Source organism: Patella vulgata, chromosome 8, assembly GCF_932274485.2.
Source record: "Patella vulgata chromosome 8, xgPatVulg1.2, whole genome shotgun sequence".
Classification (NCBI taxonomy): Eukaryota; Metazoa; Mollusca; class Gastropoda; family Patellidae; genus Patella; species Patella vulgata.
Genome location: NC_065886.2, coordinates 30773796 through 30801373, shown reverse-complemented (window position 1 = coordinate 30801373; position 27578 = coordinate 30773796). Strand labels below are relative to the sequence as shown.

Here is a 27578-nt window from a genome sequence, read left to right as displayed (position 1 = left end):
CGGTGAAGACGTGCATAATTGCTTGATGTCAACATCGAGCAAAGTATTACATATGCAATTCTCTTTACATCATATTCAAAATTTAAATAGTTTTAGAAAAGAAATTGACAAAACGATGGATAAGTAATTTTGTATATTGTCTGAGTTTTGTAGATTTTGTGTGTATGTATATATTTGTATACTATTTTTATATTATGCATATTGTGTATATCAGGTATTTGTATATTATGTATATTCGGTATTTGTGTATATTCCAGGGGATCGAATACCACGTGACAAGAAGATAATACGTCATCGTCAAGCTACCATATCAACAACTGTATTCTATGTTAGCTGTGTTTTCTGTGCTTTTGGTGTTATAATGGCCGTCTGTTTTCTGGTCTTTAATCTCTACTATAGAAAACTAAGGTATTAAATTATATACAACTAGTATCACAAACTCCTCGCGGTAAATGTTACGCATTGTTAACGCAGATTGTTAAATATGCCTTATGTAGCAACTAAATCTGCCTATTGCATTTAGACATGTATTCACATGGTAAGCCTATTCAACTCACTAGACACTCTAGATCATGTTTCCTCTTGACACGTGTGTTTGAAGATGCGGTCTCTACTAGTGACAGAGAAAGTCGAAAATTGAAAATTAAAATTTGTAAACATAACCCACATTACACTTAAAGCGACATTAGATATGATTGGATAAAGGGCTGGCATTTCCCGCTATAATAGTTGCAAAATAAATAGATTATGCTCTTGCATAATGCACGTTTAAGTTAAAAATAAATTAGAATATACAATAGGTCAGAAAATAATTTTAAAAGAAAGACCACCCATTTAGATACTTTATTTTTGGATCCAATTTTACCCGGACAACGGCGCTATGGCCTATTCTTATATCGATTCCAGCTTTCAAGGTTTCTTTTACGTGCACGCCAACGCGTAAATGGGACCTCAGTTTTTCGTGCCACCCGAGCGACTATACGGTGTTCCCTGCTAGGCCCTACGTTCTGAACCATTGACAAGAGGGGACAACGCCGGAACTTTTTCGGCCAAGGAACATCCAGGTTAGCTAGCCAACGCCTTACTCACTTAGTCCGCACGGTTCCTCTGGGTTTCACAATTTACTATTATGTACATAAAAAGAAATTATATTTACCATTTATTTGTTTGTTTACAGGTATATAAAATTATCTAGTCCAATGTTAAATGATGTGGCTGTGATTGGTTGTATTTTGGTCTATACAGCGGTTATCGTTCTTGGTTTAGATGATGCTATTCTTCCTCGTCACGTCTTCCCGTTTATATGCACTGTAAGTATCAGGCCTAGTTGTTATAAAATCCATGAAATGAAATGGGGTTGAACGCCCTACTTTTCTGCACCAACTGGCCTAATGAAAAAGGGGATATGCCATGCAATGTGCGTTAGGGGGAAATTTTGATTAGACAGTTTTATTTCGATTTCCAAATAATGGACGTTTTGTCATTAATATACAATGAATCTCGATTTGTCGTCCCATCCCATCGACTGCAGCACTAACAAGAGGAAACAAGATAATTTCTCGGTTAGAATCATCAGGTTAGAGAGATAATGCTAGACTAACCGATACACGGTGGCTACATACCATATAAAAGGTGCTGTTAGAACATAAATTAGATTGTCTGCGATATCACCTCGGTGGAAGCGGACGTAAAATACAACTAACTAACACACACATATATTAGTGTTCATTTGAAAAAGCAAGAGGAGCAAAAGGTATTACATTTTATTAGACTGCACATGCGACTTTATAAAATACGTTACTAACTGTTCTTCTTTTTCAGATTCGAGTTCTGCTGTTTGCTGCAGGATTTTCACTGGCTTTTGGCGCAATGTTTGCTAAAACGTACCGTGTGCATCAAATCTTTACTCGCGCACACACGGGACTTGTCAAAAGCAAGGTAAGATATTCAAATTGCCCTATAAATTAATTTAGTAACTTACTGTGGACTCATTAAGAAATTGTTCTAAATGATTATATATTTTCTGCTTTATGATGGGGGATGGGCGGAATTGGGGTATATCTGTAACGGTAATGGTGGTGGATGGGGGGTGGGGGTGCATCATTAACAGTGTGTGTGTTTGGGGGGGATGTTTTTAGCAGTTTTGATGTTGAGTGAGGGATGGGGGGAGGGCATCTTTAAGAGTTTTAATGGCGAGTTAGGGATAGGGGCATATCTTTAAGAGTTGTGATAGTGAGTGAGGAATGGGAAATATGTTTAAGAGTTTTGATGAGTAAGGGATGGGGGCATTTCTTTAACAGTTTTGATTGGTGAGTGAGGGCTGGGGGCATATCTTGAACAGTTTTGATGGTGGGTGAGATATGGGGGCATGTCTTTAACAGTATCTCTTGTAGTTTTTAAGTGGTAAATATCCGAGGAGCTTAGTTTTAACAGTATTTTATCATGATTTACCATTTATCTTGTAGTTATTACGTGATAAACATCTGTTGTTTATGATTGGAACATTACTATTGATTGATTCCGCTATTGTGTTTGTGTGGGTGTTAGCTGATCCAATGGAACGACAGATAACAAATCTTACATCTGAGGTGGGTAGAAATTAATCATTTGACAACACTGAACCCTTACATTATTTGACAACATTGAATCCTTACTTACAAAGAAAACATAGAAAACAGAACAATATTAAATTTGGTGGATATCTTTATTTTCTGGCATTCAGAAGACCTGGTGTCAAGACATCAGAGGTAGACCAGGCAACGATCAAATAACTTTATACGGCTCATTCCGACTGTGGTCAGAACCAATTACGAAGTTGTTCAAGTCAATACCCCACGAAATGGTGTGACCTCGCAAGATTCTTGTATGACTAGTTACTGAACCACGGTATTATAAACATATTAGTTTCACAGTCATAGTGTGTAGTCGAACTGCCGAACCGCAATATGGTGGATATATTGGACACACAATCATATGACGTGCATTCGTGCGACTGAACCACAGTATACTGGACATATTGGGTACACAATCAGATGATATGTATTCGTGTGGCTGAACCGCAGTATGATAGACATATTAGTTTCACAATCATATAGAGTGTATTCTTGTGGCTGAACCGCAGTATGATAGACATATTAGATACACAATCAGACATAGTTTCAAAATCATAGCATGTGTATTCTGCGACTGAAACACAGGATGATGGACATATTAGATACACAATCATATGATGTGTATTCTTGCGGCTGAATCATCATCAATACACAAATACATAACCGAATGGGGCTTATTGTTTTCAGCATTGATTTTGAATTTTAGACAATGTAAAGGAAACATTCTTAAAATAGTTTAGCCTACGTCATCAGGAATACGGTCTCTGTTGAAAGGGAAAACAGTTTTTCGGGATGTCTATCGACTTAGAACAAATCCTTTGAATGATTTTTTAATTCTTTCAAATTCTCGCGAAGCATGCTAGAATGCTATCAAATGACAATTTCCGCTTCTCTTCCGCAAATCGATAAAAACAGCAAAAAGGTCTTGCTACAATTATCAATAAACATCTGAATATGTTGTATGCCAGATATCATTCTGCACACAGAAAAGAAATCTCTGCCTTGAATGGCCACCATATTGACCAATTAGTTTACTATTTTGTTACGCGGTTACAATTCGTTTTACTTCTTTCATACACACAAAAACTGAAATAAACATTTTCAACGTTAATAAATTCTCGAAGTAAACTTCGTGTTGTCGAATAAAATCATTGATTTAGGAATTAATATGTCCGTCAATTAGCTAACTGTAGTTTCTGGATTTTTGAGCATATTTCCACGTACATTGTATATTTAAAGAATTATCTATTTTGCGTGTCTCAAGTCTGTTGTGTACTGTCGAATAACACGAAGCCGAATAGCACGAATTTTGAAATCGTGTGACCGGGGTTTAAATGCATTATCATACGATATTAGATATTTAACACAGATGACAGTTCTAAACTTTAAAATGGGCACAGCGTGGTGTTTTTAAAATAAAACTAGAATTTGTCACAACTGGATATTTTGTATATATAATGATTGGTGGACCGGGACATCTGCCAGGGCTTACCAAATAACCAAATAGTTCAAACCCCACCCGACAACTCCTTAAAAAGCACTGCATCGTAAATGTTCGATAAACAGTTTACATTATTGAATAACTGGTTAGTTTGTAACGAAAACTTTCCAATATAAACTCAATAAATCTTTACTCACATGTACCAAGTTGACAAGAAAATTCTATAAATAGTTATAGTGGATGATTTAATGTTCTTGGGAGGAGATCAAATTTAATTAGTTTAAAGTGCTAATCCATGTTCCTGTCTCGTCCAATCGAACTTCTTGACTAACAGGTTGATTAAAGGGCGTATGGTTATATTTTTGGAACCTTGAAATAGACAAAAATGGTTCTAAAAGAACATATTAATGTAATATGAATGTATGTAACGTGATTTATATTTAATTTTTGAAAAAAATATTAATTTCTAATCAATTATGTTTGATGAAATACGTGAACAGTTCAAATTGAACTGCAGTCGTTTACACCTGCTTAGTGCATTCTACAAGTTTTTTTTGAATGATTATTTTGTCCTTTGTAAATTAGCCTTTATTAATTACTTCAACATTATGTTGTAGGATATGTTTTTATGTGTTCATTACAAAATGACACCCAAAACCATAGGGTGTACTTATTATAAAATGTTAATTGTGTCTTAAATATTGGATATTATGATTTTATAGTTTCACGGCAAGATAGCAACATCAGTATTGATTGAAATTGGTCAATATTGAATTCTAATTCGTGTTTTTAATTTCGAATATTATTTAAAATACTGAGTTACAGACTTGGCTCCTTTAAAGTTCATCTAAGCTTGAACTCTGCCCTGTCCCTTGATTTTACTCCCCCTTTCTTGTAATGCTTCGTTTAAGATGATTAATCTGAACTCTGTCCAATCTCCTGATTTTACCCCCACCCTTTTCTTATTCGGAACTCTGTCCGGCCCCTTGATCCCCCCCCCCCCCGGTGATTAATTGACTAATAAGTCTATTAAAGTTTATTTGAACTCTGTCCAGCCGCTTAATCCCCCGCCCCGTTCTTATCCTGCTTTTTTAAGAGATGATTAATTATGATGTAAGTTCTACGGTTTAAGATGAGTAAATATGATGTTAGTTTTGAGGTTTGAGATGGGTAATTATGATGTTAGTTTTACCGTTTAAGATGGGTAAATATGATGTTAGTTTTTAAAGTTTAAGATAGGTAATTATGATGTTAGTTTTAAGGTTTAAGATGAGTAAATTTGATATTAGTTGTAACGTTTAAGATTAATTACGATGTTAGTTTTAACATTAAAGATAGGTATTATAAATAACCCAAAATCGCTTTAGTTGGTGTGTGTGTGTGTGTGGGGGGGGGGGGATTTCTGAAATAAAGAATGCTAGTTTTTAAAATGAAATGGAGTTTTAAAGTCTTAAATTTCTGCATGATCCAGGTTAATGAAGGCAGGTGTATACTTATTCCTGTTGCCAAGGCTTATTATGCGTACAATCCAGTGTGTGCACTGGACCTCCATCTTTCGTCCCACCCGAAAACTAGATGATTAAACTTGCTACTCCCTCCGCACTTCTAACTGTAAACACGGAGTTTTTAAAGCATAAAAAATGAAATGATAGCCCGTGTCGCGGAGTAATTTAAGCATTATATCAAATGAAATGAAATGAACATAGTCTGTAATTTAAGCATTATGTACAATGAAATGAAATGAACATAACGCATGCCGCGGAGTAATTTAAGAGTTATATACAATGAAATGAAATGAACATAACGCATGCCGCAGCGTTATTTAAGCATTAAACAAAATGAAATGAAATGAACATACAGCATGTTGCCGAGTTATTTAAGCATTATATTAATTGAAATGCAATGAACATAACGCAGGCCTTGGAGTTATTTAAGCATTATATAAAATGACCCCCCCCCCCCCCAAAAAAAAAAGAGTTTAATATCGTACTTCTCTGCACTGACTGGGGTAATGGAGACCGGGCGCATTCTATACATTTTGACGTGACGTCATCGTATGACTAAATGAGATTAGAATAAGCATAGAATTTATCTATAATCCTCAATTGTCGCTATTCTTAGAACCATTGTTATTTTGAACATAGGATACAAATAAATCTCACAACCCGGCTTTTGTTTATTTGATAAATACTGAAAATAGCTTATCATAATACTTTCATTGATTATTATGTCTAAACGTTTCCAGACACAGCGGATGTACGAGGATTCGGAACAGTAACAATGAATTTGATTGATATCCAGATTTAAAAGTCTGATAATAAATTATTTTTGATATATTATTTGTTTCATCCGACCTGTCTTTATTTGTCCAAGTCAGTGCAGAAAAATAGGACGTTTAATCGGAATAATATTAAAGACGCAACAAGCCAGGTCAATCACTTATAACAGTATATGAGAAGAGGTTAGTTAGGACTTTATACTGCTAACTGAGCACAGATGGCTCGGTCCGGACGACATTGGCGATCCCGGTATTGGCCAAGAGAAACTTCCTCGGGATTTTCTATCGTGGCTTTTCCTTGTTAGTGGTGCAGGACAGAGAGTCGGGCGATAAATAGCGTCTGATTGTTCCAATATGATACAAAACGGCGGCTCCGTTAAGTCCGATTTCATTTCTTGCGGGCAAATCACGAAGGAGGAATAGTTGGTGAAATGTTGTTTATATTCTTTAGTAATTTACGACCTGCATGAATTAATTTAGATATTGATGCTCTATAAATTTCTCGACCACAGCGTTGTCCATAGCCTAAAATCACTGCAGGCCTATGGCTGCAGAACACGGAGGCTTACAACTAGCCCCTCAATCTATGTTATTGATTTGTTAGTACTTTGATGTTTATAGCTTACAATGTCAGTGTGTTGTGTTGTGAGGTGTTTCTTCCGCAGGTTTGTCTTCTGGGTTGTTATTTGGTTATTACCTCGTGCCATGCGCCTACACTTGTTATGTCAGATGAACTATTAATAGGGGATCTTCGCCGAATTAAATTGTCAGGTTAAAATATTTTAGATTTTAATAGATTAGTTTCAACTTGTCTGATTTGTCTGTTAAAATTTCTATAGTGACGACTCGCGATTCCTCCATTATTGATGATTCATCATCCAGATCGAAGTGATATTCACAAGATCGTGGACGTGACAGAGAAAATACGAAACTAACCCAGCTGTACTTAAACTGTCCCTATCATGCGCATGGACAGACGAGATATGAGACACAAGGAAATGAAATAATGGTCGGGTTCGTCTAATTTGTTGAAAAGGATTCCTCTAAGAGGACTAGACTCTCTTGTAGTTTGGACACTAGTTTCTAGTAATTAGAATAAACGTCTCATAGAAACGTGTATTTAAGATGTGTATGAGACGTGAAAGACTAAACTCTTAAAATCAGTAATAACCCTTCATTCCATTTACATGTAATAGCCAATTCACACTTGTTCACATTCAACAACCGTCTACAAAAACAGCTTAAAGTGCACCCGTCCTAATTCCCACAATTAAAATACTATAGCTTCGAATATTTCAAAACAAATAGAAACACCTTTGTATGATATTTCTAAATCATCTTTCCGTCATAAAACAAAAAATCGATAGGAAAGGAGCAAGATATTAAAACTTATAATGGGTGCATAATTTCGCACAAACTAAGGTTCCTGGAGTACAATATTATCATCTATGAATCCATGGTGGAAATAACCACATTCTTGTCTTAGACAATCCCCAGTTATCAGAAAATATTGTACGTTGAAATATGATTATTGATTTGTCTATAAAGCATAATATTTCCGGTCCGGATCCAAGTCTTCTAAATGTAAGTGACGGGTGCGTCGCCGTTAGCAGAGTATACTTAGTTTTCCCGGGACACCTGATACCACCTTCTTCACCAATTGGGCTAATGAGGATGTATATACGTCGTGCAGTGTGCTATGAGGTAAAGTTTGCCCCTACAGTGGCGTTTCCGCTTACTCTTCATAGAATTCCAACTGTGTTATCTGAAACAATCCCGATATTCACCGTACATGGACAGATGGACAGATTCTAAAGCTTAGACACTACAGATAACAGAACATCAGCATAATGGTAGAAACTTTATAACGAACATGAAATAAAGATACATCGGAATGAACTGTTTAACTGTCAGAAAACGTGTTGTTATATACCTTCCAACAAGAGGGAAACTAGGCACTAACATCTAATAAGGAGTTGGGTTTCGTGTGATATTAGCTGACCAGCATGAATTCCATTTAAGAAACGGTCATGATGCTATCTTTTTTCCCATATCATAATACACGTCATATGTACATTGTCAATAACATGTGGGATTTATTAAGTATGTAGCCTATATCGTATATTATAATCAATAACATGTGAGATTCATTGCATCGAAAATGTTACTATATAAATATATAAAATGAAACCTAAATTTTACAAAAGTTATGGAACACTTTGTCACAATTGGCGTATATTATCAATGACATGTGAGGTTCATTGCATCTAAAAAAATGTTACTATATTATGTATAAAATATAGTCTAAATTTGATAAAAGTTATGGAGCATTTTGTCACAATTGGCGTAAATAAAAAGAAACTGTTATGGTCTATCCGCAAAGAAATGTTGACAAATGTTGACTGATTCTGTGGGAACTGTTTTTACTGGCATCCTAATCCGTTGCCTGACATGCACAATCACGTAAAACAACAACAGTTAATGTATTTATCTGAGACTAGAATACTCTGACAATCCACCTCCGCTCCTCTAACGACTTTCATCGCTTCACAAAGCTTGAGAAATAATCTGTTTGTTTCCCGTCTCTACATATTTCAATCAAAGCAGAGACAAAAAAATCAAATCCATCTATAAAGCAATTAAGAAGTGAAAATAATTTATAATTGTCAATGTGAACTGTCTGATCTACTCAACAGAGCAAAAGAGAATTTTATTTTCATTAACTACTAAACTATGTCGGAAAGGAAATGCGGATGATGAATTGTTATATACGGATTTTTGTCTCGAATAAGTTATTCGTTCAAGCCAGGTCTCAGCTTAATTTAGCGGGGTTGATTGGCCGAACGCGTGCACTTTAGATCAGAAGGTCTTGTCATTGATTCAAGTTGCGTGGTAGGAGTATGATCGCCTGTCCAATCTCGTGGGTTTTCACCAGGTTCTTCGATTTCCTCCCACTGCTAAAAACCAAGACGCGCATGCGAATTATTGAAATAAAACTGAACCATATTTTTGTTCCAAAATTACCAATTTTGTCTCGAGTAGACGTTAAACCCCCGTTTTTCTTTGTGGGTCTCCTCTTGCCTTGATGAAGCCTCTCAAGCTGCTTGGGTGTACGAAAAAGAGCGTTGTCCCGCCCTCGCACGGGTTGCCATAGAAATTAAAGACAAAAGAAAGACCTACAGGACTGGAAGTCTTGTATAGTCGACCAATAGTGTACGCAAAAGATCGCTTGGCGGAAATGTTAAAGCCCAGGCAAAGTTTTCACCCGTAACCATAGACAACCGTATACGAGTCTCAGGAAGACCTGCTAGAGGCTAATAGGGAAGTATGTCTTCCAGCAGTTCACGGATAAGAAAGCTTGACAGAACTGTTACTATCCCAGTCACATTTTGCTCCCTGGCAGTGCTAACACGAAGACTGTCGACTGTTATGTTTTCTTCTTTCTCCCGTGGGTTAGCTCTGTATGAGATAATATAACTCTAGAAAGAAATTGGAGGGTTCTATAAAGAACAGCATCAATTAATGTTACCATTTAAAACCACCAATATACACATCTGTAGGCAAATTGTAACCTTTAAAGAGACACTGTCACTTCTGCGATGGGATTATTTTTGACCAATATTCACAAAAATCACTGAGGTAGATAACTATCGAAATTCCAGACTCTGGTTTACTTTGGGTAAGACTATGTTCGTGGCAGGAAAAACGCCTTGCCATTCGGATGGAACGGAAAACTGAGGTTCATCCGTCTACGTGTTAGCATGCTCTTCAATGAACATTTGACATGTTGCATTCGGTTAATAGTAAACGGAAACGCCAGCCCCGGGCAAAATGCCCCGTATAGCACATTGCATGACGTATATGCAAATAAGTAAAACGTTGAACCCCAATAAATTAAATTTCGTTGAAAATTTTACGAGCATGATGGCCATCTTTACTAACTAGTATTGGCACATTTATGACACGCCATGACCCAATTCTCAACATCATGTCAATTAGAATCAGACACAGTTTATTGGGACAAGTGATCTTTTATAATTGTTCTGTAATAATTGTTCTGTAATTGCTTCAGTTATCGATTACGGGGTATTGATTTGTACTTACCAGTAGACTTGGGTGTTCAGACCAACCGACCATTAGAGTTGAGATTTATCTCTCCTGTTTTATAGAACGTAGAAAATCGTTTAAATTATTTGAACTGAAATTAGAGAATAAGTCTCACCGTAACAATCTATCAATCTCTTGACTGGTTTATCCCTGAAAAAAAAGGTCTACCGATCTTTCTGTTATGAAGGCTTCTGGCCAGTGACGTGATTCTATACGTCTGACCAGCATTAGGCCCAGACCTCATTTCATTTAATTTCTGACGAGACTTTCCCCAAACAGTGTAATAGAAACAAGATATTTATTGTATTCAAAATGTCTCCGGTTCGAATAAAATCAAAAATCAAAAATAGAAATTAGAAATTAATTTTCAAAATTAAAAATCAAAAATACAAATAGGAAATCGAAAAAACAAAACACAGTTCGTATTTGAGCTTCCGTAGCTAAGTCTCTAACTCAATACTTTCTATAATTTTCGAAATTAAAAACGCGAATTAGAGAATTAGAATTCGATATTGATCAATTTCAATCAACATTGATGTTATCTTGCCGTGAAACTATAGCATCCTAATATCCAATATTTAAGACGCAATTAACATTTTACAATTAGTACACGGGTCGTGTACCCTATGATTTCGGGCGGCATTTTGTAATGCTATCCTACAACATATCCTACAACACAATGTGGAAGTAATTAGTAAAGGCTGATTCACAAACGACAAAATAATAATTTTAAAAAAATACGTGTAGAATGCTGTAAGCAGGCGAAAACGACTGCCGTTCAATTTGAACTGTTCACGTATTTCATCGAACATAATTGATTATAAATTACAATATTTTTTTCTTCAAAAATTGAATATAAATCACTTTACATACATTCATATTACATTAATATGTGCTTTTAGAACCAATAAATAGAGTCATACGCCCTTTGATTAAGAAAACAAAAACAAAATACCAACGCTAGATAATCTGTTGGCATGGATTCAATCTGATTTAAACTGGGCTAATCAGGTTTCTCCGCTACCAGTAAAAGATGGGAGCGTCTTCTTACGCTCGAGTTGCCTAGATTAATGAAAATACAATTTATCGCAATATTTCTTTTAGAGATCCATCTTTCACAATATTATTGTAGATAACATGGTTATTCATATAGCTAAAAAATAACGCATCGAGTCTTTAAATAAAGGAACCATTGACAGTTGGAAGTCGTAGATTAATAGGCGGAAATACCTCTACTGGACATACTTCATACCATCGCATTGCATACCCAATCACTGAATATTCAAAATATCCATAATGCACCTAAATACAGACATTGGGCTATCTATATCAAGACATCTTACACGACCGGTCACTGTACACATTACAAGTCACTATGATATGAGGTTTAACGTCCTATTTTTTTGCAAATATTCTGACTATTATTGTTAGGATACGTAATTAATGTATGTCCGTCTTCATTTGCCCAGTCGGTGCAGAAAAGTAGGACGTTAAACACCATTTCATTTTGTATAAGTGTGGGCTATTGGCACACTATACGTGAAAGTTAATGGCAATCATTTACTTTAAGCTGTTTAATACGGTTTATACAATGGTTGTATATTTGTAGAAGTCTGGATAATACTGCCTATATAATTATCATACATTTGTAGAAGTCTGGATAATACTGTCTATATAAGTATTGTATATTTGTAGAAGACTGGAAAATACTGTCTATATAATTATTGTATATTTGTAGAAGACTGGATAATATGGTCTATATAATTATTGTATATTTGTAGAAGCCTGGATAATACTGTATATTATAATTATTGTATATTTGTAGACGACTGGATAATACTGTCAATATAATTATTATAATATAATATTATATTTGTAGAAGACTGGATATTATTATATATTTCAGGCATCAGCGGAAGATGAGGATATCTGGTACATATCACAATTAGTAACATGTCATTCAAGCCATCTACAAAAATGGACCGGTGCTTTTTATGTTTATAAAGGTAATCAGTAAGCACTGGGAGGGTCAAATATTGAGTTTACACGTACAGTACTTTAAAATACATCACTTATGGCACCATTTTAAAAATAAATATAAAAACATTATTTGTAGGGCTTATATTACATAACGTTACTTTGGATATACAAACCTTATTTATAGCCCTTAAAATACATAACGTTACTTTGGATATACAAACCTTATGTATAAGGCTCTAAAATACATAAAGTTATTTTGAATATACAAACCCTATTCATAGGGCTTAAAATACATAACGTTATTTTAAATGGCGTTATTTGGAAAATAAAAACTTTAATTACTCGACTAGATAGAAACTGGGCGACAAGAAGAATAATGCTACAAGCTATAAATGATCCCTAGTAGAAATCCCATATCTTGTGATCCGAAAACCGGAAATAGCGCCATTTTGAAATACACACTTGATTGATTTTAGGTTATTATTAATATTGAAGTGTATGTGTCCATCTAAATCATCACCTGTAAAAAGGAATGTCCATTGAGGCACCATTTTGAAAACACAAACTGTAATTATTTTATTGATTTTAGGTTTATTATTAATATTTGGTGTATACATGGCCTGGGAGACGAGAAGTGTGAAGATACCAGCTTTAAATGATTCCCAGTATATAGGAATGAACGTTTATAATGTTGTGATAATGAGTATTAGTGTCGTGGTATTATCTAATATACTAGCCATGGAACCTACTCTAGCATACGCTGTAGAGTCATCATTTATGTTTTTATCTACCACTGTTACCCTCTGTTTGCTTTTTGTTCCCAAGGTAAGTTTAACATATTTTGTGACTAAGTGAGTAAGAGGTCCCTGTGATGACCGTTTTTTCGGCGTGGCTCCCCCTTGTCAGTGCTGCAGGATTGAAGGCCTGGCAAGGGACAGGGTATATTCATTCGGATGGTACGTAAACCATGTACTCATTGACGTGTACCATTGACAGTTCGAATTCGATATAAGAGTCGGCCATAGCACACAGTATGGCGTATGCCCACCTTCATTATGCAGAACAGTAGGACGTTAAACCCCATTTCATTTCATTGTATATGACAATTCATACGAGTACCTACACAAATTTGGTCGAGGTGGTCACAGACACAGAAATTCAAACACTTTTTGAACATTAGGCTTTAAATTCAACAAAATCTTCAAGAATAATATTTCAACCAATAGTAACAAGAATCTCAAAAATATTATTAATATTCATATCTTTTTGAGTAAACCTTAAAAGACGCTTGCTTTGTGGTACGTTAGTCACAATCGGTGCCTTGTTAAATTTGAGCATCCGAAGCTGTGCCTCCCTGACGTGAAATTCTCCCGTACGCTTATCATTATCAGAGAAACACATTTAACAATCATGCTTATTATTCACGCTATTGGATCTTTAAGAACTCTTGGATATTTCTTTGTATTTAACGTTAACTTGAAAAATCACTTTAGATAGAGAAGATAATTTGTTTTAGCACCATTGTTTTTTGTTTTTCCTCCTGATATTTTTAAAACGATGGTTACCATATGAGATGACACGTTATGTTACACGTCTAAAACATGACAGCCATCAACGCCTAGATTCCACATAGAATCATATGTGTGATTTGTTTTTTCCGCTTTTCATATTTGGTTTAAACAGTATTTTTTCGAAAATATTGTACTATATAAAAGCTTAAAGAATAGGATACAAAAACAAGCCAAGTGGGCTTATATTAATTTTCTTCCTTCTGGGTAGGGTGTCTAATAATGTACAATTTCAAATATGATATAGACAGAGAATAATTACAATATTTTAGTTATGTTACATTTTGTTGGTGCATAAATAATGTCGAGCTGAAATGAAATGAAATGGGGTTTAACCTCCTTTTTGGTAGAGAATATTCCTGATGTTCCAGTCTGGTATCCGTTTGTCAGTGGTGCAAGACGGAGAGACAGCCAAGGAATAAAGTTTAGTGCTTCGGTTAGGACAGAAACCCGAAGACCACCTATAGTATTGCACATTGCATTCCACAGGGGCGTATTCAGAAATTCGAGCACGACTGGTCCAAGGTGCAGACAACTTCAAGTTTGGCGGGAGGTCTGGGGGATTACCGGAAAATTTTATAAAATCTGAAATCAATATTTCTGCTCATGTAGAGGATTAGAGTGGGCGACAATAATTCGCACGTTTGTTTGTTCACTTGAAAACAAAAGCCTTGGCGGTTATTTCCAAAAACTAGGACGTTGCCAAAAATTCCATTTGTTGTTTCATTAGCCTGGTGGTTGTAACAATGGAAGCCGCGATACCCCATTTCATTTCTTAATATTCCCACTAATAGGCCCACCTGGAAAAGTGTTCAGTCCCTCTGGCTTGCCCATAAAAAGTACTCTTAGCTGTTGGAATTCGAAAACAAATTATGGGGGAAGAACATGGCATGCCCGTTTTCATTGGCCCAGTTGGTACAGAAAGTTAGACTTTAAACTATACTTGAAATATATAGAATAGATTTGTTCGATGACCCCATCTTGATACGCCGTTTCTAATCTGCGTATGTCATTAAACGATTTAACTTATATTCGTCTCCGTGATAAAATAAAGCAGTTTGTATCTTGACAAGCCATGTAATAAGTTTAAGCAAAAACTAACCCAAAACTAATAACAAAAGATATCACTAGAGACGAATAATTCTACGCTATACTTTCAGTCTTCTTTAATAAATCACTTGTAAAGAGACAAGACAATTTTTCATGTTTCCTTTTTTTCTGTTTACACTTCATCGAGATTCGATTTGCTGTAACGTTTTTCCTCTTTATCATAGGAAGCCTGTCAAGCGTTCATTTCCTCTCAACACTTCCCGTCGAGGGTTTTCGCTTTAGCTTAAAATCGACCATTAGCTTTGTGTTTTCTTTCTTTCAGATATATGCCATCGTCACATCCGGCGGAAACCCAGTTATAGCGTCGTCAGGGATACACGTGGAAGCCAACACGAGGCGCTTTGTTATTGATGACCGGAAAGAGATATATTACAGAGCGGAAGTACAGAATCGAGTATATAAAAGAGAATTAGTTGAGGTAAACATTAATCAACAAGATTTATCCAGTTCTGACAGGTTATAAAAAAACCTCAGTAAAATTAACTCTTTGAAATATCTGTCAATTATAGAGACAACAGATTGAACTGATATTCATGTATGCCTACAGTTCACATAATATTGTGTGCGCTTTATAGAAAATCGAATTGATAGGGAAGCAGTCAGGTCAAGAACCCCCCCCCCCCCCATCCCCCGATCCTCAATTTAGTTTGACTCACTACGCTTATATATGTTTAAAAGGACATTGCTACATTTATGATGGATTAAAATCCTAACATTGTAGATACGATATACAACCTAATTATGTAAACTGTGCCACGATAGTCAGTAAGTTAGAGCATGGACTGCCGAGTTTGGACAGCATAAAAGCACATTGTCCTAAGCGAAAACGAATCTTTGGCAGTTGGATTAGTCTGGACAACAATGGTATTTATTTTGATACCAATCTGCCAGATAATCCTTAACAGTGCTGCCAGTCGTTTATATACACGGAGCCTCGGTAACTTCGACCTGCACCACTGACAAGTGGAAAGCAGACAGGAAAACGGGATGATGCCCTGCCCTATGCTCACCCCCCTGCCCCCAAAACACAAATTATAAAGCAAGTAAATCAGTTCCCTTTCTTCCTCTCCCCCTCCCACTCCTCTCCATCCCTCTTTAACTATATAAATATGTGCAGTTCTACTAGTTTTATCTATGAGAAATGTCTAAACATGATGTATTCATTAAAGCCTGTTTAACAAGGTTAATAATAAAAACAGCATGGGATTAGATATTTCATTGATACGGGTATTAGCCTTTTTAACCGGATTCTTACTGTGCATGTGAACGTTGTTTCTACAGCGTATAAAGTCGTGACATACAGCGTGGGCCTTAAAATGGAGTCGATATTATCACTGTCATAATTCACATGATCGCTGTTGATTCCTTTAGTCATTTTTCTAGGTTAATCCCAAGTTTTAATCCCAATAATTCCATATATCTGTTCTTGTTAGCACTTCATAGGCCGTTGAGTGAAAGATCAGGTTGGACAGCGACCCCACTCCTTGTCACGTATAAGCGGGGAATCGAGACCACACTATTCGACACAATGATAGACCTTATGATCCAACGGGCACGCGTTAATCAATCGCCCTCAGCTAAACCTGCCTTTATTATTAATAAGACATATATTCAAACGCCAAGCCCATAATCAACCCTCTAGGCCATCGGATGGTTGTGATTATGAATGGATTGAACCACGATCGCCATTGAATGATTCAGTTAAAATTGGATAATTGAAACTTTGTTTATTATCGTAACAAAGGTAGAAATGAAAACCGAGACTACGCTTTTCTACAAATATTCATAACTTTACTCGGAATAAAGTAATTTGACTGAAGTTTTCCATATATTCCTTTTTGATGGTCTATTGTAAAGTAGTATAGCGAGAACTCTCGGTTCTTTAACTAAATCTTACATAATGCATCATAAAGTTGACCGTTTATTATATCATGCAATTATAACAAATTGTCGTGGTGACAATTTACAGTTTTGGGTTGGAGGTTAATTTGACCGAGAAGCACAATGTCGGTGAACTATATTTATTGGTTCCGTTGGTTAAACCAACAGACCAGCATTAAGTGAAATCGGATGTGGTAGTTTCATTGATAATATCGATGATCATAGCCAAGCACCACCACAACAGTTTCTTAAAATTCCCTCTTTTATTTTTTTTATCTCTGCGAGCGCCATAGAACCATTTACTAAACCAACGAAACCAATGTCCTAATCAATAGCCAATAATAGGTATGTGTAAAATTCGTTCATTTGGAGATTGCCCCTGATAGTGGCTAGCGGCAATACAAAAGGACAATCAAAGAAGCTCCATTCCATCGTCTCAGAAATTGATAATACGAACGATAAGCCCTTGTTACTTGAGTTATCAATACCTCTTATCGCCGTTCTCTCTTGTACTTTCATTTTCTGATCTCCCCAAGACCTCGGTACCGAACTCGTCTTATCCACTAATCCGGATATTGCCTACTTTCGATTTATCCTAAATGAGTTTTCTTACTATATCATGGCTTGTCTTCTGCTGTGAGTTAATTAAATAATGGCGCTATATTTCAGGCGGAGCAGGAACTCAGTCGCCTCCGACGATTAATGGAATTACCCATTGAACCATTTTCACGTATGACGGATGAACTTTTGCATCTACTTCCGGAGTCAAAGGTCGATGGAACGCCAGCTATTCAGCGTAGAAGACAAGAAGAGAGACGAATGTATTTAAATGGGTAAATAATAAATATATTTGACGGTGCTAACATTTATCTAGTTGATACAAATTCATATGGGTAATACACCAATTCCAGAAATATAAAAATTCGATATAAAATTCTCAAATTGGTGTTAAAAGTTTTATTTAAAGTGAAAAAATAAATAAAAAAAGACATTTTCCTATAAGATATTTACACTCTTGTTAGGTACAGTTCGGGAGCCACTGTGACACAGTGAGTGAGGCGCTTGTTCGTCCTACTTCTTTTTTTGCACTAAGAAGGTCATACGTCATATCGTGCAGTGCTCTTAGGGAGATGTTGCCCTAACAGCGGCGCTGTTGTCTAGTCTTATATAAATTTTCAACTGTTTGGGGATCTTTAAGTTCCTACACATAGAATACACCAGACCCGAGCAACTTAGTCAGCAGACGCTAATTACACTGAGCCATTCTCGCTCCCGATACTTTTTACACCGATACTTTTAATTTGTATTTTTATTTATCTCCAGATGTAACTCAATATCGGATGACGGAGAAGTGTGCCAATCTCGCTCCCGATACCTTTTACACCGATACTTTTAATTTGTATTTTTATTTATCTCCAGATGTAACTCAATATCGGATGACGGAGAAGTGTGCTATGGTTCCGAGGAAACCGACGGATTTCCGGAAGTGAACGCCGGAAATAGGCTAAGCTCACCGCGGGTCTCACAAAAGAGACACAGCGCTCAAGAAAACAGTGGTGAATCAACTTTAAAGAAACTCTGTAGAATCAGCCGAAGCCTAAGCATCACACAGGCGTCGCCTTTAAATTACAGGCAGGGTAAAAATCTCGAAGTTGCTTCTCCCAGAACCCCTCGTGATCCATTGGACAGCGAATATGACAGTGCCATGGACGAGTTGTCCTTTAATGTGGCAATACGGAATGATGCCAACAAGAAAACGAAACGAAATAGTGAACAACCTAGCTCATCACCGAAAGCTAACAGATATTTTATTGGATTTGAAAATTTCGGACGTTTTAATAATATTACTAATAATCCCGATCAAAGAACGTGTGGTTTTAATGGATATGTCGGAAATAATAATTCGGATCTGGAATTAAATTTGATTCAGCCGGCTTGTACAGAAGAAACGTGTAATGGCGGACGATCGGGAAAAGACATCCATAGAATTGAGAATATTTTTTCGGATTCTAGTTTTTCTGTTCAGGGTGGAAAAAGAAAACTGCATTCGCCACCGCCCCATGTACGAATCAAACATGTGATCACCAAATGTGATATAAAAAATCTAGGTCTGCCATTAAGAAGGGTGAACCAATATGGCGACCAAGAGTGTAACGTTAACAAACCTCTAGACAATATTTGTCATCTTGATTTGCAATCTCTTACGCTAACTCACGAGCACTGTGATCAAATCACTCCGCCGCGAAACGCACATGTAAATAATGACATCATCAATTCCAATCTTTATAATCATCATAAACACTCATCGCCTATCAAAGAAGCACATGCACATCAGTCATTATCTGAACAAAGTTCATCCTCGTCGTATAGTAATGAAATATCGACGGAAACTATGTCGTCAACGTCGCCATCATCACCTAAGCATGACACCATAACTACTAAACCATTCGGCGCCAAAACTTCGTCTTTTAAAATGCTACCACAGCGCCATCTAGGAACTATTACAGAAAAGGACGGTAATCTGTGTAAAGGTGAAATATCGGAAAATGTTCTTGAGCCTGTTCACGATGATAATATGTGTACTGGTGCTGTGCCTAAAGACGTCCAGGCCGCTCAAAGGAAACATAGGACGCTTTGTCGGGTCGATTCAGCGCGAACAGTCGAACGACGAATGAAAATCCGCAAACTTCAGTCGGATTTGTTACGAATTCAACAAGAATTACAGGATTTAGATGAAATGGAGTTCGATGTTTCTGAGGTTTAGTGATTGGATTAAAATAGAGAAGGATTATATTTCACTCACAGTTGGGAAATATGAGCAAACATCCATCTTGGCATAATCGCGATCCCTAACATATCCATGTCGAACCACGGCTCGGTATCGACAAGCGATCTGTATTGGACGTCAGTACGCCCACATTATGTAGAGGTGTTTGGTCATCACAGTAAACGGTTTTTCCATCCATCGGTCCGGTCGCCCATACTAGTTTTGGTCGCAATTGAGTCCACATTTTTCGTTTGTTCATGAGGTGTCAAAAAATCCCGTACATGACGCTATTTCATTAATGTTTCTCAATGTCGTTACCAAAGACTTGACTAACTTAATTCACACCCCATAAGCTAAGATTGAATGCTGCTATTTCAGAAACCTGAAAGCTGTCGTATCTGCCATTTCCGTCGCTCGTTTACACATAGTGCCAATCTCAAGTGCAGTGTCAAAGATCAGACCTCCACGCTGTTTTATATCTGTACTGAGTCAAGAGTAGACATAATGCGTTACGAAACGCCAGTATGAAAAGTGACAAATTTATGTTGTCAACATAGCCAGACAGGGTATGTCAGTGCATCAATACTAATGTAATATGTACAAGCGAAATTATATCTCGCTTGAATGACAAGTCGTTTCTGAAATTAATGATGTTTTATATAGCCTAAATTTCAGTAGAATAAGAACTGGATATACAAGCCACGTTGTGCTACGTACGTAGTCATTCAAGTAATTCGTATAAGTCAGTTTACCCCACCTCTTCCCCCAACTGTATAGTGAAATATAATCACGTTGATAATGATATATATTTATGCAGTAGTTGAAAGCCGAATAGATTTTATTAATCTAATAAAAAATGTTATTTTTACACGTTCATCTATTCTTTTTTTATTTCTTTTTATAAAGCGCGGGGGGGGGGGCTGACCTGACAAGGAAGGCGTGACTTGTCTGCTCCTTTGGGTGGCACAGAAAACCAAGGTCCATTTAGAAATATATTTTCAATTTAGTGCCAATTAACTCTGAATTAAGCTATTACTCCCTGGTTGATTCAGTCAGTTACACGGCACCCAAATGCGTCCTTGAAAGATACGCCTCTTTAACTCAACTTCCAAGACCTCTAATAGCTACTGAAAATGAAGTCAAAGTCAAAAGAAATTAAAGGAAACGTGTTTAACGTCCCAAGGTTCTGCATAAGGGGTTAAAAGGGCCAAACTTCTAACTCAATATTTTCGATAAAATTGGAAATTAAAAACACGAATTAAAACTTAATATTGGCAAATTTCAATCAATATTGGTGCTGTTATCTTGCCATGAAAATATGGAATCATAATATTCATTATTTTAAAAATAATGAACCTGTTAAAATCAGTACACGAGTCATCTATTCTACACCGAACAATATTGGTTAAAATTTACAATAAAAAATTTATAAACTGATTACAAACCACTTTATATTCATATATATGTGCCTTTAGACTTAGTTTCGTCTATTTTAAGGTTTCAAAAGTAGAGCCATGCCCGTATGCCCTTTAACGCCCTACAGACATAGGCGTACGAGCCAGGGGGACAGGGGGCAGCTTCCCCCCTAACTTTCGGGCAAGCTGACTTTTCGGGCAGAAGGGTAAAGGGAAAAAAAATTTTTTATTTTATCTACTTGGCAAAATAAAGTGCCCGAAATCTAATAAAACACTAATTTTACGGGCTGGAATAGCAGTAAAACGCGTTTGCGGCCGTCAAATATTCTAAAATTTTCTTCGGGGGTTCATACAAGGTCAGTTCTGCTTCTTCACCTCTCGAAAAAAACCGGCGCCGCTGTCTGTAAACCTGAAATTTTAACGGGCATTTCTAATTTTTCTTCCCTAACTGTCATTGAGCCCTAATAAAACACTAATTTTACTTTTCTTTTAATTGAATACCACAAATTTGTACTGAGTTGACTATGGATTAAAACAATTTGTCTGGAACCACTCTACTTTGTGCGACATTTTTCGAGCATCGATTATTATTTGTGAATGCAGCTGCAACGGTCTGATTGGATGGTTGGAATTCAGATTGGGATTTCGGTTACAAAACCATTAGATACTGAGGCCCCCCATACCCCGCGACGATTGATTGGTTGTTTAGAATTCGGGTCAGCCAGGTAGGCTATATTGGACCAAATTGAAGTTGCTGTATTCACAGACTGGAATAGCAGGAAAACGCGTATGCGGCTGTTAAATTTTCAAAATTTACTCCAAACGGTCCCGTCTCCGTGGACTGAAAACGATTGATCTTTTGTTTGGAATTCGAGTCAGCCATCTTAATTAGGCTATATTAGACCACTTTGAAGTTGCTTTGTTCGCGGGCTGAAATAGCAGGAAACTATGTTTGCAGCCATCAAATATTCAAAAATTTTCTTGGGGGGGGGGGGAGGGGGGGAGCGGGGGGTACAATACAAGGGGAGCTCTGCTTCTTCGCCTCTCGAGGAAAATCAGCGCCGCTGTCTGTACACCCGAAATTTTTTCGGGCATTTCGGGTTCTGCCCCCTAACTGTCATCGAGCCCGTACGCCTATGCCTACAGATCTGCACGAACTGGTTTATTAATTTTGATGTAGATCGTAATACTAGTAGAAATGAAAGTGACCTGTGCGTCGTGAATCCAATGGAGCACAGACACCCATTATGTTTATCGTCAGTGTTTTGGACTGGATGGAACATGCTCGGGTCGCTTTGTATGGCGGGATTTAAATCACAAACGTCAATTACGCGCCAATTACCCTTTTTTTCTCTTTGTGAGAGGCTGGAAAACGTCAAGGCGGTGCAGGGCCGAGGTCCAGTCAATGAGCAATGTCTAGTTGTTCGGATGGGACGAAAACTGAGATCTTGCATACACGTTGGTGTGCATGTTAAAGAACCCTTGACAGTTGAATTCGAAATAAGAGTAGAACGTTATCGCGGTTGGTGCAGCAAAGAAGGACCTTATGACCCATTTCATTTTATTTCAGCTATTGTATCAGTGTAATGTGCGACTTACTACTGACTACAACATTTTATTTTCCTTAAGAAAGTTAACGATTTATTCTGCGGAGTGATGTCTATGACAAAACAGTTAACGACTGGTTCAACGGAGTGATATCTATGGCGAAACAAGAAATTAATCTGTATTTTTTTCTGTAGTTATCGGTGCCCCTAGATTAAATCTAAATACATTCTTGTGAAAAAAAAATTCTTAAATCATAAATTGATGATTTTAATTGGTTGCCATTGTAACTAAATGTTACAAATCTGACGAACACGTCCAGTTCCTGTGAGAGTTTCCAATCCAATTCCTTGCAATGTCGGTAATTGGAACTTCGTTGCTGATCAATCAGTTTTTTACAGAGAAGACGCAAATGCCGTGAACGTGTTCGGTCATAGAAAATGTTTTAATTGGATCTCGCACCTTTCAGAGTCGCTAAACATGAAAACAGGCACCGCTTTTCATCATTTCCGCTCTAACTCTTCAATGTCGCGAGTCAGATAAACTCTATTTACATTCTGTCTGTCTTAAAGAACAAAAATTACTGGCCATCCCTCGTCTGGGATTATTACTCCTTCTTTCCTTTTTTTGAATAATGAGGAGAAGTCCGCTAGATAATTATAAAGATTAGAAACGTTTCTAATGATGACAAACAATGAAAGCAAAATCCTTGAACAGACATACATACACACATGTGGAATAATAAAATTTAATCGATTTTCAGGACATTGCACCCTACCTACCCTGTCTGTTCCCTATGGCCGCACTTTTACGTCACATGATAGTCAATATCAAAGTACATTCGTAGTCATAGTACTCTAAAGCCAGGCACACACTTCAATCTCATTAGTTTAATTGCTAGTAAAAATGTCTGTATGCAAGTCACCGCGACGGCAACGAATGTCGAATACTGTTGATGGCGACGAGTTCCCAAATATCGAACAGAGAATATTTCTCGTTGCCCGGAAATCGTACGCAAATCAACAGGAAGCGCTCTTTCGTTGAGCATATGGTTTTGTTTATACTATCGAATTATCGCATGCTAAAACATCATGTGATCAGTTAACACGGGGAATCCCTTCACGTTATTTCCATGTATGGGCGCCGCCAATATGACTTATCATGAGAGAGAGAGAGAGAGAGAGAAATGGGGTTTAACGTCCACTCGACACAAACTAGGTCATTTCGGGACTAACATATGGTTTAATTTTATTTTAATAATTCGCGTATGCGTAGGGGTCTTTAGCAGTGGGAGGAAACCGGAGGGCCCGTAGAAAACCCACGAGGTTGGACAGGCGACCCTACTCCTTGTCATGTACAACCGGGGAATCGAAACCACGCCAGTTGACTCAATGACAGACTGTATGGTACAGCGCACACGTGCTAATCATTCAGCCACCCAACCCCCCTCTAATCATGTGGTCAGGGGTGGGAAACTCTTAACCGTCCAAAACAAATGGCCTGTACCCCACCAATTATTGCTCGGTGCTGCAAAAAGCGTCACGAACTGGAAACAGACAACTCTTATATCGCGTGTCCGCCGGGCTTTAAAATATGATTCCCAAAAGGTTAACTAGCCCACTCGATTTTTGAATGTTTCTCTCGATACATTAATGTTATTTTTCTTTAATCATATTCTTTCCAAGTTCTATTCTTCAGATGCCTTTATTCGCGTTCGTTTAAAAGCGTTTTGCGCCCTCCCCACGCACTTTAGATAAGGTCAGGCGACGACTCGAGGTTTTCATTATTTCTCGATATAGTAATACAAACATGGAGATGTCGTTGAATTCTATTCTTTGAAAGTCTATTTGCATTATTTTGAGATATGGGCCGGCAAAATATTATGGCCGTAACGATGTTTACAAATTTTCAAAAAAGGTGATTGCTTTTTTTTCAATCGACAAATCTTTTATATATAAGGACGTTTATCTTAAATAAGAATCAATATCTTATAACCCTTTATTGTGATGGCAGTGGAATAACATAGGCGTACAAGATTATATTGTGCTTGCGAAGACTTTACAAATAGTACCCGAAATTATAAAATTATTAGATCAAGTGGACTGAAGGACAGAAAAGTCAATTTCTGGTTTGACTGTGTACACCAGTTACAACATCAACAATGCCAAACACTTTTATAACTAGCCATAAAACTATACAGTTGGTGCCACGTTGCCCAGTTGACCGGAGTTAACATACAGTAATACGACATGTTCCTATAACTCGCATTATATCACTATGTAGTTTTCATAGCGTAACCCAGTTAGGTGGTGATGAAGTAGGCCTATCGTAATACGTCATTTCTTTCTGCGATTCGGTGGCCTAAGGCTTCTTTCCAATTTAAATACGATCGACATTAAACTTGGCGAAACTGCGCATTCATTGTCGCATGGAGTTCTGATATGACGGCACTATCCCAAGATGGCGGTTATGACGCCATGCCCCTTTTCTGGTCCATATAGCACTAGCTTACTGGAAATGAAAAATGAAAAAAATAAATTCAAATTTCTAATCGTTCTCACAGTTTTCATGCAATCTGGTTAAAACACAGATCCTATTTCGTTTCGTTTTTATAGTTCAAAATTTCGTTTTACTTGTCTTTACTACACTTGGATCTGGAAGAGTTGTTATTTAACTCGTGTTCTGAATGGTGTCAGGGATAAGCCAATGAAACGGTCTGTTACGGCGAGCTTAAGGCGTATTTTTCACGGAACCGTGGGTAATCCACTAGGAACATCAATGCTGATTGGTTAATCAAATGTCTGACGCCATAGGGTCATAAGTCGGTCTTTTGACCCCTGACGTGACCTATCGCTATAACTTGTCAGATCTTCATGTAGTGTAGGTCATCGAAAGTATAAAAAAACGAAACGAAATATAGATCTGTATTTTAATCAGATTGAGTTTTCATGAATACGAACACTTCTTGTATTTAAGCACACCCGCGTATAAACAAGGTTTCCTAAAGATGGGTTGGCTTGTACCAAAACGATAACTTGCTCGTGATATGAATCTAAAAGTCACTGATGATTTGTCGGGATTTAAGAACTTTAACGGAAATGTGGACTTGTCGCATTTAGTTCCATGTAAACATTCTATTTACAATGAATATTCATTTAACCTAAATCAACAAAACACAAGGTCAGCACGAGCTCTGGGTGTTTTATCAGCAACATGGGGCCACGGTGGTTGGGAGATCCCGGTGTTGGCTGAGAAAGCTCTTCCACATTTCCCAGCCTGGTTTCCACGTGACAGTGGAGAGAAGGGCACGAACGTCCTTGGTAGTCCGAAATCGATAAATTTAGGCGGAAACGCCACAGTCCAAGCAAAATTCCCCTCAAAGCACGTACTCAGCCAGGATGGTGAAGAAAAGAAGACCGTTAAACCCCATTTCAGGTTGATATTTTCTGGGTTTGTACCGGAGGTTGATATTTTCCGGGTTCGCCAACAGGCAATATACGGGTGGGGTGGGTTGATATTTCCGGGTTCGCCAACAGGCAATATACAGGAGGTTGTCGTTTTCCGCTAAGTGTTGAATGTTCTTGTACCGACCCTTTTGAGAAAACAAATCCCGACGATCTCGACTATGTAAATTCACTCTTGTAATCTAAATAGTATGTATAACAGCCCTGTATTGTCACCTCTCCTGGCATCTGTGATTTATTTGACGTGATGAGGAAAACTGATCAGCAGTACACATTCGCTTGGTCGCCTATCACTGGGAGGGATAACATCAAGGCGAGTTAATTAGCTCTCGATATTAACCCTTTTCACTTTCAATTTAAATTCTAATACAAATTGGAAGCATATGTGGATAAAATATTTCCTATTTAGTGTAAATGGGGATATAAAACAGTACGCGAAGGCGTAAAATGAGTAAAGGGCAACAATTCTGCCCGGGCAAGTTTGCGTTAGCACGTTCGATGTATACAATGCACGTGGTGCCGACACCGTATGATGTGGCGTTACACAGACCTATACTGCATGAGAACTGAAAGGTCAGTCATCTTATACAGAGTCAGAAGGCTTTCCTATTATCTCGATGCAATAGATTCGTAATAAGGCTCGAAATGTTATGAAGAATCTTATCCACCCCCACGTTTACACTGACGGGTATTATTGCGATATTACACTACTGTTCTAATAAACAGCTTAGACAGTATTAATCACAGTCGTTTACATTCTAATATCAGTTATATACGTGGTGGACTAGTCGGCAATAATACACCGAGTAGGGTGGGAGTGGAGATAAACATCCACTGGTTCCGGCAAACTCTATTCTAATGAATTGCAATGGGGTTTAAGTTTAACATCCGACTTTTCTGCACCAAGACTAATGATGAAGGCACATTTTGCCCAGACAACAGTCTTAATTCCGCCTAATACTCCACGTCGAATTCCAGCAGTCAAGGGGTCTATTACGTACACTCCAATATGTACACGGGACCTGGTTTTATTTTCTCATCCGAACGACTGTTTATCATTGTTTAAGGCACTAATTGGCTTACAAACCAGGAGCCGAGAAAGTTTATTCGGATTTTCCCCTTGTCAGTGGTGCGGGACGGAGGGCCTGGCAAGGATGGCTGTCTTGTTGTTCGGATGGGACAAAAAAGAGGTCCCGTGTGCACATTTGCGTGCACGTAAAAATCCCTTGGCAGATGGAACTGATGTCAGCGCAGGCCGTAACGCAGCTGTCTTGGCAGAATTTCCCTCATAGCACCACATTGTATGGAGTATGCCCGGCTTCGTTCATTAGCCCAGTCGGACAGAACAGGGACGTTAAACCCATTTCATTTAATTTCATTTTACAAACCAGTTGATCGTGGTGAGGGCCC

The 27578-nt window shown here is 37.5% G+C and overlaps 1 protein-coding gene and 1 long non-coding RNA gene across 2 annotated transcripts; both read left to right on the top strand.

Moving 5' to 3' along the window:
- Positions 1 to 278: 278 nt before the first annotated feature.
- On the top strand, positions 279 to 2589 carry LOC130014067 (uncharacterized). The gene is made up of 4 exons (XR_008789029.1): positions 279 to 408; positions 1178 to 1310; positions 1822 to 1938; positions 2466 to 2589. It is a non-coding gene; the product is annotated as an uncharacterized LOC130014067 (long non-coding RNA).
- Positions 2590 to 12352: 9763 nt separating this feature from the next.
- LOC126830465 (uncharacterized) lies at positions 12353 to 20568 on the top strand. The gene is made up of 5 exons (XM_050560853.2): positions 12353 to 12444; positions 13008 to 13243; positions 15359 to 15514; positions 17647 to 17810; positions 18397 to 20568. The coding sequence occupies exons 2-5, from the start codon at positions 13034 to 13036 to the stop codon at positions 19739 to 19741; spliced, it is 1875 nt and encodes a 624-aa protein (XP_050416810.2). The 5' UTR covers positions 12353 to 12444; positions 13008 to 13033; the 3' UTR covers positions 19742 to 20568.
- The last annotated feature ends 7010 nt before the right edge of the window (positions 20569 to 27578 follow it).